The sequence below is a fragment of the Dipodomys merriami genome, unplaced genomic scaffold (genome assembly GCF_024711535.1).
Source record: "Dipodomys merriami isolate MVZ:Mamm:240054 unplaced genomic scaffold, mDipMer1.0.p SCAF_120, whole genome shotgun sequence".
NCBI classification, from domain to species: Eukaryota; Metazoa; Chordata; class Mammalia; order Rodentia; family Heteromyidae; genus Dipodomys; species Dipodomys merriami.
This window is the reverse complement of record NW_027202494.1, coordinates 3,039,535-3,052,572: the sequence shown is the minus strand read 5'-3', so window position 1 is coordinate 3,052,572 and position 13,038 is coordinate 3,039,535. Positions and strand designations below refer to the sequence as shown.

General features: G+C 56.4%; 1 protein-coding gene across 1 annotated transcript in view; it reads left to right on the top strand.

Annotated features, from left to right (window-relative positions):
• Nucleotides 1-13,038, top strand: part of LOC138823550 (1-phosphatidylinositol 4,5-bisphosphate phosphodiesterase gamma-2) — a 72,524-nt gene that overhangs the window by 2,455 nt on the left and 57,031 nt on the right. The window contains exon 2 of the mRNA XM_070016941.1: nucleotides 1,543-1,770. Coding sequence (XP_069873042.1) covers nucleotides 1,578-1,770 — 193 coding nt within the window. The 5' untranslated portion in view covers nucleotides 1,543-1,577. The remainder of the gene's footprint in view (nucleotides 1-1,542; nucleotides 1,771-13,038) is intronic.

Genomic DNA, 13,038 nt, shown 5'->3' with positions numbered 1-13,038 from the left:
TTGTAGCCTTGGTTCCCAGAGCCTGGCAGAGAGCGGACCCTGGACCGGTGCCGGCCGGCCGGTAGGTGTGAAGTCAGGGTCTCGCGTGAGGGTCACTTTGGACCCACTTTCCAGGTGAGGGAAGGGATCTAGATTTTGGGCAGTGAGGTGAGAGGCTGGAGGAGGAGGCAGCTGCTATGCTGGTTCTGGTGTTAGAATGGGGTCTCTCTATAGAGCTATTTTGTAACCTTGAAGTTGTTACAGAGTAACACCTGGGAGGGGGGTGGAGCTGTTAAGTGAATTTGGAGAGATGGGGGGGTATAAGTAGGCACAGAACACGGGGAGGGGGGAGGCTTAGGAGCGCTGTCTTTGCAGCCTTGTTGTAAGATCTCAGGTACCTGAGCACAGCTGTGCAGTTCACTTTCTTTTCCACAGCTGGGAATGGAGGCTCATCCCAGGATCCTCTGGGTCCCTCACGGTCGGGGCTGCCCCAGCGCATGCAGTGTCTCTGTCTGTTTGGGGCCAGAATTAAGGGAGCGGTGTGGAGGCGCGCTCCGGCTGCCGCTGCAGGGCTTGGAGCAGGGTAACATTTTTTCCCGGTCTTAGGGCTCCAACTCTGGGCTTGGGCGCTGTCCCTGAGCTCCTTTTTTTGCTCAAGGCTAGTGTTTTACCACTTGAGCCACAGAACCACTTCTGACTTTTTCTGTGATTAATTGGAGATAAAGAGTCTCAGGGACTTTCCTGCCCAGGCTGGGATGGGATTACAGGCGTGAGCCTCAGGTGCCTGGCTGGGTAACGTGGTTTGATTCCTGTCCTGAAGTCTTTCTGTCTGCTGGGTTGAGCATGGCCCCAGGGGTCAGGGCTGATGGGGCACCCCAGGGCAGGTAATCAGAAGGGGGGGGCTGGGACCCCAGGGGAGCCGGCGGAGGAGAGGGTTTGATTCTGGGTTTGCTGCCAGAGTTTGCTTGTGGGTGTGAGAATGCTCAGACAAGGATTTCTCCAGAACTTGGGCCTAAGCGCCTCTCTGATAAGCACCTGCCACCCACGCCCACGCACACGGGCGCTCCGCTGTGGCTTCGCCTTCCAGAATGTTCCAGCTGCCTGCTTAGAAGGGACAGATGGATGGACGGAGGCCTGGCAGGCAGCTCCCCTGGGATTTGACGTTTCCTGCCATTTTGGTTTGCTTTCCAGTCTCTCAGGACTCTACAGACATGTTGGGACGGCTTTTCTTTTTGTCTGTTCCTGGTTTGGGCGTGGGGCGTGGGCAGGTGTTAGCCGTCGCAGGAGGAGAGCGCAGGGTGCTGGAGCCCACGGGGCTGCTTTGCTGATCCCACGCTGGACCGGAGCCGCTGCGTGATTTGGTTATTCAAAGCTGCTCTGCGGGTGCGGCGGGAGGTCAGCGGCCTCCCACAGCTGGATTTCCATTTAGGCCCTGCCATCTGCATGGATTCTCCCAGCAGCCAGCGACTTCCTCTTACTAGAACCTTCTCTTCCTCACAGCCATGACCTGTTAGCTAACTCACCCCACCTGAGCTGATTGAACCCTTTATCCCGCCCCACCAGAGTCCTTGCTTCTGCTGCTCCTGCGGTGACCGACCATGACCACCGTGGGCAACGTGGACACCCTTCCCGAGCATGAGAAGAGTCAGCTCAAGAGGGCTCTGGAGCTGGGCACCGTCATGACCGTGTTTAGTTTCCGCAAGTGCACCCCCGAGCGGAGGACCGTGCAGGTGATCATGGAGACGCGGCAAGTGGCGTGGAGTAAGACGGCGGACAAGATGGAAGGCTTCTGTGAGTACTGGCCGGATGGGCCGCTGCCCGTCGGCCCCCTCCCCTGCTCCCCGCCTCCCCGCCCCCCGCCTGCCTTTGGTGGTTGGTGCTCCGGTGAGTGAGTTTCTACCTTGTCAGTGCACAGAGCTTGCTCTATGGAGAAAGTGCATCCAGGAAAAGTTCTGTGCTGTGACAGACGTGTGGAACTGGCCAGTTTGGAAACTGGCATTGCAACATCGTGGCGGCCTCTGGCGGCTGGGCAGGGTGTCCATCCCCACGGGAGCTCGGTGGTCTCGGCCCGTGGAAACGCCCAGCGTTGTAGCCAAATGCCGGCTGGGGTTTCCTGCGGACCCCAGCAGGGAGAGGCCTTTCTTGGCTCTGTCCAAGCGAGCAAACACATGGCTGAAGGTTCTAGAGCTTTCCAGCACCACTCTGGTTCTGGTGGAGGAGCTGCCTCTCCTCTCCCTCACCTCCTTCCCGATTTGTTAGCGCATCCAAGCTCCACGTGCAGGAGCCGCGCTTGACTTTTGATTCGTTTTTAATCGAAAATTTAAAACACATTCCTTGAATCCCAGCACTCGGGCAGAATCTCTAGTTTGAGGCCAACCTAGGCTGTCTTGAATAACAAAGCAACTCTAGACAACGGGTCAAAGAGTTGGGGTTCAGGTATCTCGTCAGTATGTGTGTCTCGCCAGGTCCTTCACCCCCCCGCGGCTCGCTTGTTACCAATTTCTTTTGTCTTCCAGAAACACTTTATGCTTGTGTAATATGTGTGTGTACGTTTTACACAAATGGGAACTCCTATACAACCCTCTGCACCTTTTCCCCCTCCACTTCATAATCACCTGGGGGTGCTGACTTATCCCCGTTCTTTCCTGGCCTGGACACGTTCTGGGCGTGGCTGCCAGGTGACAGCGCAACGCAGGACGTTTACTGTGGGCTGTTGTAATCATCCTGTGCATTTTTGGTGGTTCATTGACAGTAGAGTCTCATGGACTTTCCTGCCTGGATTGGCTTTGAACCACGATCCTCAGATCTCAGCCTCCTGAGTAGCTGGGATGACAGGCGTGAGCCACCGGCGCCCAGTTTCCATATTTTTTCTTTAACTTGGCATCACGAAGAGGGGTCACCGTTACCTGAGGCAGGTAGCGAGTACATTTGTCTTTGGGCAGTGTCACCCTCCATACAGTTTTAAAGGTATCCAGTTACCCAGCCTGGGGATCAGCCCGGCATCTTACTTGTTTTGGATATTGTGTAGTCTCCTATTTTCCTGTGTCAGCCATCCGTTCTGGGAACACTTTCAGAGCCGACTTGAGGCCCTTTCTTGGTATTTTCCATAGCACGGATCTCTGCAGGAGGACCAGAAGGCCACGCGTGGGGCCGGGGCCCAGTGTGGTCAGTGTGTTCGTCCATCCGCCCCACCTCCATGCCTGCCAGGGTCTGGGCAGGCGCCATTCAGAGCTTGCAAATTGGGCAGCGAAAGCCCAGTCCCACAGGCGTGGCTGTGCTTCCTTCCCTCCTGACGGTGTTTGCTCTGGCTGGGCTGGGAAAACCTCAGCAGCCATCAGGCTTCTCTTGGCCACAGGATCAAGAGTCTGTCCCCGACCGGCACCGCTGCGTGGGTGCGTGCTGAGCCCGGATGAAGGCTGCTGTTCTCCTCCCTCGGCCCCGCCTCCTCCCGTGGAGTGACCAGCCAGGGCTGGCGGCTGGCGCTCGGGGCTGGCGGCTGGCGCTCGGGGCTGGCCGTGCTGACTCTTGCTGGCGTCCGTTTTCCCTCCCATGTTTGAGCCAGGCATGGGGGGGCTCCCGCCTGTCATCCTGGCCACTCAGGAGGCTGAGATCTGAGGATCTAGGTTCAAAGCAACCTCGGGCAGGAAAGTCTGTGAGACATGTATCTCCAAACCAGCAAAAAGCCAGAAGTGGAGATGTGGCTCAAGTGGTAGAGCATAGCCAAGAACAAAGAAGCTCAGGAATAGCATGCAGGCAGTGGGTTCAAGATGCAGTGCTGGCAGGTGGGTGCCCATGCGTGTGCGTACACACGCATACTCACATGAGCACGTGTGTGTACGCGCACCCACATGCGCGTGGATAAGGCTTCAGTGACTTCCAAATTGAAGTGGGTTCCAAAAGTACCTGGCTGTGCAGAGTCCCCAGCAGAATTTTCTCTGGATTGAAAGGACTTGAACTTATTTCAATTCTCTTCCTTTTAGCTTCTGGAAGCTTCCCTCATTGACAGGTGGTGTTGTATAGCTAACCAACACTTCTAACTATCCTTATCAAGAGGAGAGCTGCCATTTTTATTTATTTTTTATCATTTTCACTTTATGAAACAATAGTTCTATTGAAGCCTGCCATAGAATTCATCCATTATGATGTTTAACCTAGTTTGTTTGCTTTTTAGTGTGTTTATGGATCGGTGCCAGTGCAATCAGTCAATATTAAAATGATTTCAAATCCCATACACTTAGCAGTTGCCTCCCCTGCCTCAGTTCCTGGCAGTAATAAATTTGCCCTGCGTATTTGCTGATCCTGGACATTTCACATGAAGCAATCATAATTGTGGCCTTCGCTTCTGACTTCTGATTTAGCATGTTTTGGACTTAATCTTCATTGCAGCATGTGTCAGGACTTTCTTCCTTTCTATTGCTGTGTAATATTCCATTGCCTGGAGAGGTAACTTCTGCCTTGGTGGTCATACATTGCTTCCTCATCTTGGATCAGAGATCCTATTTGCTAAGAGCCATTTTCAGGCATAAAAAGGACCGCTTTCAGCCAGAAGGGCCATGGTTAGCTTCATAGCTGGCTGAGTCTGGCTGGGACAGTGTTATAGAATGCCATCTGAAAGCCAAACCAGAAGCCAAACTTCCATGGTTCAGATGCAGAGCACTTGCCGAGCAAACTCCAGGGCGTGTGTTCAATCTCCAGACTGTGCTAAATTTTTTTTTGTGTGTGTGTCATGGGGCATGAGCTTAGGGCCTAGGCAATGTCCCCAAGCTTTTTCACTCAAGGCTAGAGCTCTACTACTTTCTTCCAGTTTTCTGGCAGTTAATTGGAGGTAAGAGTTTAATGGTCTTTCCTGCCAGGGCTGGCTTTGAACCATGATCCTTAGATCTCAGCTTCCTGAGATCTACAGCTGGTGTGGTGGCCTGAGCCTATCTAGATCCTAGTTATGTTGGAGGCATACAGGAGGCTCTCAGTCCGGCCTAGTGCATACCCTGTCCCCGAACCCCTTTCTCTCATGCCTGGAAAGCCACGATCCCTATGGATCTGCCTCTTTTGAGCATCTCATTCGTGGCAACAGTGTGAGACCTTTGGTGTCTGCTTTCTTTTGTTTACAGTAGTGTTTTTGAGGTTTTCCATGCTGTGTGGAGTAGGCCAGTGCTTCTTTTATATGTCTGAGTAGGATTCCGTTCCATGAATAGACCACACTTGAAAAAAAATCCATTGAATCCAGGTGCTGGTGGCTCACACCTGTAATCCTAGCTACTCAGAAAGCTGAGATCTGAGGATCGAAGTTTGAAGTCAGCCAGGGTAGGAAAAGGCCATGAGGCTCTTTTATCCCTAACAATGCCTCAAAACCAGATGTGGAGCTATGGCTCAAAGTTGTAGAGCACTAGCCTTGAGCATTAAAGCTCAGGGACAGCGCCCACCCCCAGGACTACCACACACACACACACACACACACACACACACACACACACACACACACACACACACACACACACACACACACACACACACACACACACACACACACACACACACACACACACACACACACACACACGTCCTCCATTACTTCATGGACATGGGATTTCTTCCGTCTTTTGGGTGTTAGCACACTGCGTCCCTGTGGATATCCATGCATGGCTTTGGTTTCAGCGTGGGCTTTCGGTTATTTAGGATGTATACCTCGATGTGGGGTTGCTCTGGTTGGTCTGTTGGGGGCGTTACTGGCTCCCTTGGGTGGGGCCACGCCATTTTGTGTTTTCTTTCTGGCTGTTTTGGAGGTGAGCCTCACTGTGCCCCAGGGGGGTTGAACCTGTGATGTCTGCCAGTGAGAATGGCCAGGAGAGTCCTGAGGGGCTGGGGGCCGCCTGGGGCCCCAAACCACCAGCTCAGGGTTGGAGTTCCAGCTCTGTCTCGTGCTGTGTGCAGCCTTGAACCAACATCGGGGCCTTCCCACTGCAGAACAAGGAGAGACGGGGCTCCAGGCAGGCGCCGGGGGCCTGGGCGCCGTGAAAGCTGCCGCAAGGAGGCCGAGGTGGTTTCTGCTTCTCTGGGGGACCCTGGGACGTTTTGTCCCTGATGGGCACCCAGGGATGGGCAGCTGGCGCCTCTAACGTGGCCTTTCTACTCCCTGTGGCCCTGTGGCCTCCGCTAGGCCTCACCTGCGGCCCTGGGCATGCGCGTCATCGCTTCCAAGAGCAGCCTGGCCTTGGCTCTGTCCCGCTGTCCGCGTGGCTTCCGTGGGCATTCCTGCACATCTACATATAAACAAATAAGAGAGAGAGGAGAAGCCCTCAAGGTTTCTGAAGTCTGGGCCCTGGAGCATTCATGATACCACTTTTTGTGTGCCAATACTGGGCCTTGAACTCAGGGCCTGGGTGCCGTCCCTGAGCTCTTTGCTTAAGGCTCATGCTCTACCACTTTGGGTCACAGTACCACTTCCGACTTTCTGGTGGCTCATTGGAGATAAGAGTCGCACGGACTTTCCTTCCTGTGGCTGTCTTGGAACTGTGATCCTCAGATCTCAGCCTCCTGAGTAGCTAGGGTGACAGGCGTGAGCCACCAAGCCCAGCTATCACTCTATCTCAGGTTATTATTGGTCAAAGTGGGTTTCCAGGGCAGGGAGAAGAAACAGACCTGTGTGCTTAGTGGAAAGAGTGTGGGAGGTGTGTCTCATTGTTCTAGAATCTTCCTCACCCTCTGTCATCCTGAGGGACACTGTCTACCCTTTCGTGCAGGTTCCACTGTGTCAGCTGTGTCCTATGTCCCTAAAGCCTTGGTTGATTAAAGCTCTCCCAGGCACCGTGGCTCACACCTGCCATCCTAGCTACTCAGGAGTCTGAAATCTGAGGATGGCGATTTGAAGCCAGCCCAGGCAGGAAAGTGCGTGAGACTCTTTTTTTTTTGGGGGGGGGGTCTGGTTGTGGGGCCTGAACTCTGGGCCTGGGTGCTGTCCCTCAGCTCTTCAGCTCAAGGCTAGCGCTCTACCACTTGAGCCACAGCACCACTTCCGGCTTTTTTCTTTTTGCTTATGTGGTGCTGAGGAATCGAACCCAGGGCCTCATGCATGCAAGGCAAGCACTCTACCACTGAGCCACCTTCCCAGCCCATGCGTGAGACTCTTATCTCCAATTAGCCACCAAAAAGCTGGAAGCAGAGCTGTGGTTCAAGTGGTATAGCTCTAGTCTTAAGTGAAAAGATGCAAACTCAGGAACAGCACCCAGGACCTGTGTTCAAGCCCCAGTACTCTCTCTCTCTCTCTCTCTCTCTGTCTCTCTCTCTCTCTCCCTCTCTCTCTCTCTCTCAAGTTCTCATGCTACATTTGCTATTCAAGGAGACCCAAGTGTGTATGCAGAGTCTCAGAGGGACCCCTGTCAATGTGAAAATGTTGGTCAGTTCAAGGCCAAACAAGCTCTGTGCCCTGCATCTCCAGTGCAGCTCACACCTGCGTCTCCAGTGCAGCTCACACCTGCGTCTCCCATGTAGCTCACACCTGCATCTCTCTCCTGCGTAGCTCACACCTGCGTCTCCCACGTAGCTCACACCTGCATCTCCCACGTAGCTCACACCTGCATCTCCTGTGTAGCTCACACCTGCGTCTCCCATGTAGCTCACACCTGCGTCTCCTGTGTAGCTCACACCTGCATCTCCTGTGTAGATCACACCTGCATCTCCAGTGCAGCTCACACCTGCATCTCCTGCGTAGCTCACACCTGCATCTCCCACGTAGCTCACACCTGCATCTCCTGCGTAGCTCACACCTGCATCTCCCACGTAGCTCACACCTGCATCTCCAGTGCAGCTCACACCTGCATCTCCAGTGCAGCTCACACCTGCATCTCCAGTGCAGCTCACACCTGCATCTCCAGTGCAGCTCACACCTGCATCTCCAGTGCAGCTCACACCTGCGTCTCCTGCGTAGCTCACACCTGCGTCTCCTGCGTAGCTCACACCTGCGTCTCCTGCGTAGCTCACACCTGCGTCTCCAGTGCAGCTCACACCTGCATCTCCAGTGCAGCTCACACCTGCATCTCCCGCGTAGCTCACACCTGCATCTCCAGTGCAGCTCACACCTGCATCTCCAGTGCAGCTCACACCTGCATCTCCTGCGTAGCTCACACCTGCATCTCCAGTGCAGCTCACATCTGCATCTCCCACGTAGCTCACACCTGCATCTCCTGCGTAGATCACACCTGCATCTCCTGTGTAGATCACACCTGCATCTCCAGTGCAGCTCACACCTGCATCTCCTGTGTAGATCACACCTGCATCTCCTGTGTAGATCACACCTGCATCTCCTGTGTAGATCACACCTGCATCCCCCGCGCAGCTCACACCTGCATCGTCAGCACAGCTCACACCTGTTCCTCACACCTGCATCCCCCGCGTAGCTCACACCTGTTCCTCACACCTGCATCCCCCGTGCAGCTCACACCTGCATCCCCCGCACAGCTCACACCTGTTCCTCACACCTGCATCCCCCGTGTAGCTCACACCTGTTCCTCACACCTGCATCCCCCGCACAGCTCACACCTGCATCGTCAGCACAGCTCACACCTGTTCCTCACATCTGCATCCCCTGCACAGCTCACACCTGCATCGTCAGTACAGCTCACACCTGTTCCTCACATCTGCATCCCCCGCACAGCTCACACCTGCATCCCCCGCGTAGCTCACACCTGTTCCTCACACCTGCATCCCCCGCCCAGCTCACACCTGCATCCCCCGCCCAGCTCACACCTGCATCGTCAGCACAGCTCACACCTGTTCCTCACACCTGTGTCTCCTGTCCAGTGTCCGTCTCTCCTTGAGGGAGAAGGAGCTCAGGGAGCACTTTGGGGTGGGAGGAGGGACCTGAAGGGGAAGTCTGACCGGGGCGGGGCCCGGAGCCCGCGCTTGCCGGTTCCTCTGCGCAGGCTCGACACTTCCCCTGTGACAGGGCTGGTCCCTGACCTGTGAGGCCGGGTTGTACCGCGTGCGTGGCGGGCTGCGCGAGGGTGTGGGCGCTGCTGTGCTCAGCCCTCCGTGGCCGCGGCCCTCCTCCCCGAGAGCCTGGGCTCCGTCTGTGCTTGTGGCCACCCTGCTCATTCTCATGTTCCACCAGGCCCGTGCCTGTGCTCTGGGGGCTCTTCCTGCGAGTGCTCATGGCACTGATGCCTCGCTTCTGCCCTTGTGTCATGACCAGCATGCACCAGGTGCATGGTGGCGCGGCGTGGGTGGAGGCCTGTGTGTGTGTGGAGGCCTGTGTGTGGAGGCCTGTGTGTGGAGGCCTGTGTGTGTGTGTGTGTGTGTGTGTGTATAGGCCTCTGTGTGTGTACAGGCCCACGTGGATGGGGGCCTGCATGGGTGGAGGCCTGCATGGGTGGAGGCTGCGTGTTTGTGGAGACCTGCATGGATGGAGGCCCGCATGGGTGGAGACCTGCATGGGTGGAGACCTGCATGGATGGAGGCCTGCATGGGTGGAGGCCTGCATGGATGGAGGCCCGCATGGATGGAGGCCCGCATGGATGGAGGCCCGCATGGGTGGAGGCCCGCATGGGTGGAGGTCTGCATGGGTGGAGGCCCACGTGGGTGGAGGCTGCGTGTTTGTGGAGGCCCGCATGGATGGAGGCCCGCATGGATGGAGGCCCGCATGGATGGAGGCCCGCATGGGTGGAGACCTGCATGGATGGAGGCCTGCATGGGTGGAGGTCTAGGTCTGCATGGGTGGAGGCCCGCGTGGGTGGAGGCTGCGTGTTTGTGGAGGCCTGCGTGGGTGCAGGCCATCCTCCCTGCCGGCCTCAGTGCTGCCCCTTGGTTGCGGCACAGCTGATGGGCATCTGGAGCTTTCGGGTCGTCTGTCCAGCAGCGCCTGTCCTTCTGGAGGCCTCTCTGGCCTGGGCAGGGGCCGGGCAGGGCCGCCGGGGACACCCTTCATCGGATGGATGGAGGGTGGACCGCGTGGTCGGAGAGGCTCACCCGGATCCCCTCTGTCCCGTTTCCATGGAAACCCAGGAGCACGTCACCCTCACCCTGGAAGGAGACGGGAGTGTGGAGGGCAGGCCTCAGGGGGGCAGGCCGCGTGGGGGAAAGCCTGCGTGGAGGGCAGGCCATGTGGGAGTTGATCAGAAAGAGATGATTTTGGTCTTTGTAAGTCTGTAGAAGCTCTTTGGGTTTCAGGGCGCCAGGGGGTCCCTACCATCATAAAAGCATCAGCTTTTTAGTGAGCGCTTAGGGTCTTCGTTTGTTCTTTCTTCTTCCTTTCTTTCTTTTTTCTTTCAGTCAGTCGTGGGGCCTGAACTCTGGGCCTGGGCGCTGTCCCTCAGCTCTTCAGCTCAAGGCGAGCGCTCTACCACCTGAGCCACAGCGCCACTTCCAGTTTTCTGGTGGTTCATTGGAGATAAGAGTCGCATGGACTTTCCTGCCCGGGCTGGCTTTGAACCGCGATCCTCAGATCTCAGCCTCCTGAGAAGCTCGGCTGACAGGCGTGAGCCACCGGCGCCAGGCAGGGTGCTCTTTCTTGGTGTTGCATCTGACTATCATGAGCAGTGCCCTGGTCTGCACGGACCATCCCTAGTACATTCCCACCTCCATTTCCATTTTGTGTTCTGCAGTGTTGGAATCCAGGGCCTCACTCATGCCAGGCAAACACCCAGCCTCAGTTTCCCCTTTTATGCAGTGAGGGGGAAAAAATGTTACTACTGTGGAGTGGGATTTGGTAGGGATTACATGCGTGCCCCCAGCAGGTGTCCACCTCTGTGTGTGTGTGTGTGTGTGTGTGTGTGGACTGAGGCTTCTCCGTTGCACCTGCCCTGGGTGGTAGGGGTGAGGCACGTCTAGCGTGGGCTGCGGTGCGGGGCTGTGAACCACAATGCACATCGGAGCAGCCTCGGCGGCGCAGGCCTTGCTGGCGGCTGCAGGCCTGTGTGTCCTGGTGTAGGCCATCCGGTGCCGCTGCCCCTTTGGGGGCGGGTGGACCCTGGGTGCCCGTCGGCTGTCCCCTGGCCTCGGCGACCGCGCTGGGCCCCGAGTCTGGCGGGCACAGGGCCTGCCTGGGTTGAGCCTCAGGAAGTGGCCACTGTTGAAAACAAGCCCGTGCAGCCGGCGGTGAGCGCCGGGCCCCTGAGCGGATCACTGGAGTGCAGGCGCTGAAAATAGACGCTCTCCGAGAGTCCCCGCCCCGGGACGGTGCTCAGGCTTTGCATAATTTCCTTCCACAGCGTTTTCATTACAAACAACTTTTGGGGACCAAACTTAAAACAAGCAAACAAAAGACAAAACTACGCTCAAAGGTCCAAACTCCTCCCCCCCCCTTTTGTCTCAATAGTATCAAACAAGAGCCAGACACAGGCACAGGTTCAAATCCCAGATCCACCACTTGCAGGCTGAGTGGTTTTAGACAAGCTTCTCAACTTCTCTGTGCCTCTGTGTGTGATGATCACACCAGCCTGTGTGCAAAGAAAAGCAAGCAAGCCTTTGACATGCAACCGGGACAGTGCAGATGCCCATTAACCCCCGTCTCCTCCTCTTCCTCCTCCGCCTGGCCTAGAACTCGTGCTTAGTCCTCGCTGCTTCCAGCCAGTGTGGCAGGCCTGGAGGAGATGATTCCAAGGCTCTTTTGTTGTTAGTGTTTGCGATGCAAGGCTTGACCTCAGGGAGCGGGGCTCAGGCAGGTGCAGGGGATCTGCGCTGGGCCTGGGGGGCGGGGACACCAGGACAGGTGCAGTGCGTGAACCGCGTGGCCCAGCCTGCCGGCAGCGTGGGCCTGCTGGGTTTGCAGGCTGCTTCTGCAGAGCCTCCCTGTGCAAGCGTTCACTTAGCAGACACTCAGACACAGGCTCTCCACTCCGGGCCCCGCTGCAGCCTCCTGGGGCTCCAGCCGGCCTCGGTCGCTCCGTCATCTTGCCGCCATGGCCGGTGTCTTCCTCCGAGTAGGCCGGCCGTAGGGTTGGTTGGCACGGCCGGGGCGTGATGCCACATCCTGGGAGGACACATGGACGCTGTCCTCCAGGGCCTGGGCCGCTGGAGTCAGACAAGGCTGTGGGGTGGTGTGAGGCCTGCCCAAGGTGCTCTGTGCGTTTGAACTCCTTTCCCCTTGACATGGCTTGCTTTTCTTTGAGTTATGGAACTTAAGAAACAATAAAAAAAGGTGGGGGCGAGGGGGGGGACAGGCACTGGTGGCTCACACCTGTAATCCTACTTACTTGGGAGGCTGAGATCTGAGGATGGAGTTGTGAGGCCAGTTCAGGCAGGAAAGCCTGTGAGTCTCTTATCCAATTAGAAAAAAAAAAAAGGCAGGTTGAGCAACAGCAACAAAATGATGCACATGCTTGAGACCCTGAGTTCAGACCCCAGTCCCGGCGCACGGTGCATGTATGCCCAAACGAAACCCCCGGCAAGATGAAGACGTGAGAAGGAAGTGAGAGCAGGTGGCGTTCTGAAGCTCGCGGCTGGAGCTCCTTGTGGTGACCTTGGCCGCCAGCCTCTCCCCTCGCACGCCCCACCGTGGCTTTTTGACTGTGCTGTGCTTGTGTGGACCCGGAGGGGCAGGGAGGCAGGGAGGCACGTGCTAAGCCCCTGTGGTCAAGGAGTGTGTGTTATTCTTTGGGAAAGTGGCTGGAAGTGAGTTTGGGAACTCCACGTGTGGCGATCTTGTCTTGACTGATCTTCCCTTGTACTCTTTTTCTTTTTCTTTTCCTTTTCTGGGACAAGGATTTAAACTTCGCATCTGATGCTTTCGCTCATTAGCTAGATCTTTACCACCTGAGCCATGTGAGCTGAAGAGCTCAGGGACAAACAGCATCCAGGCCCAGAGTTCAAGCCCCACGACTGACAAAAAAGTAATATATTAGATGCTCAGTAAAATAAGAGTGAGTGACTTACAGCTATCATCCACATCCAGATGTGGGCCACCGCTGCCCCTCCCCCACCGCCATCCCCACCGCCTCCCCCTCCAGCCCGCGCCTCGGTTTCCTTGGTAGGTCACCGTTCCCAGGCTTTTGTCTTAGCCTCTCTATAGCCTGGCATTCTGCCCGCTCAGCTGATACAGCTGCTACGGTCAGATATGCCCATTTACTGGAA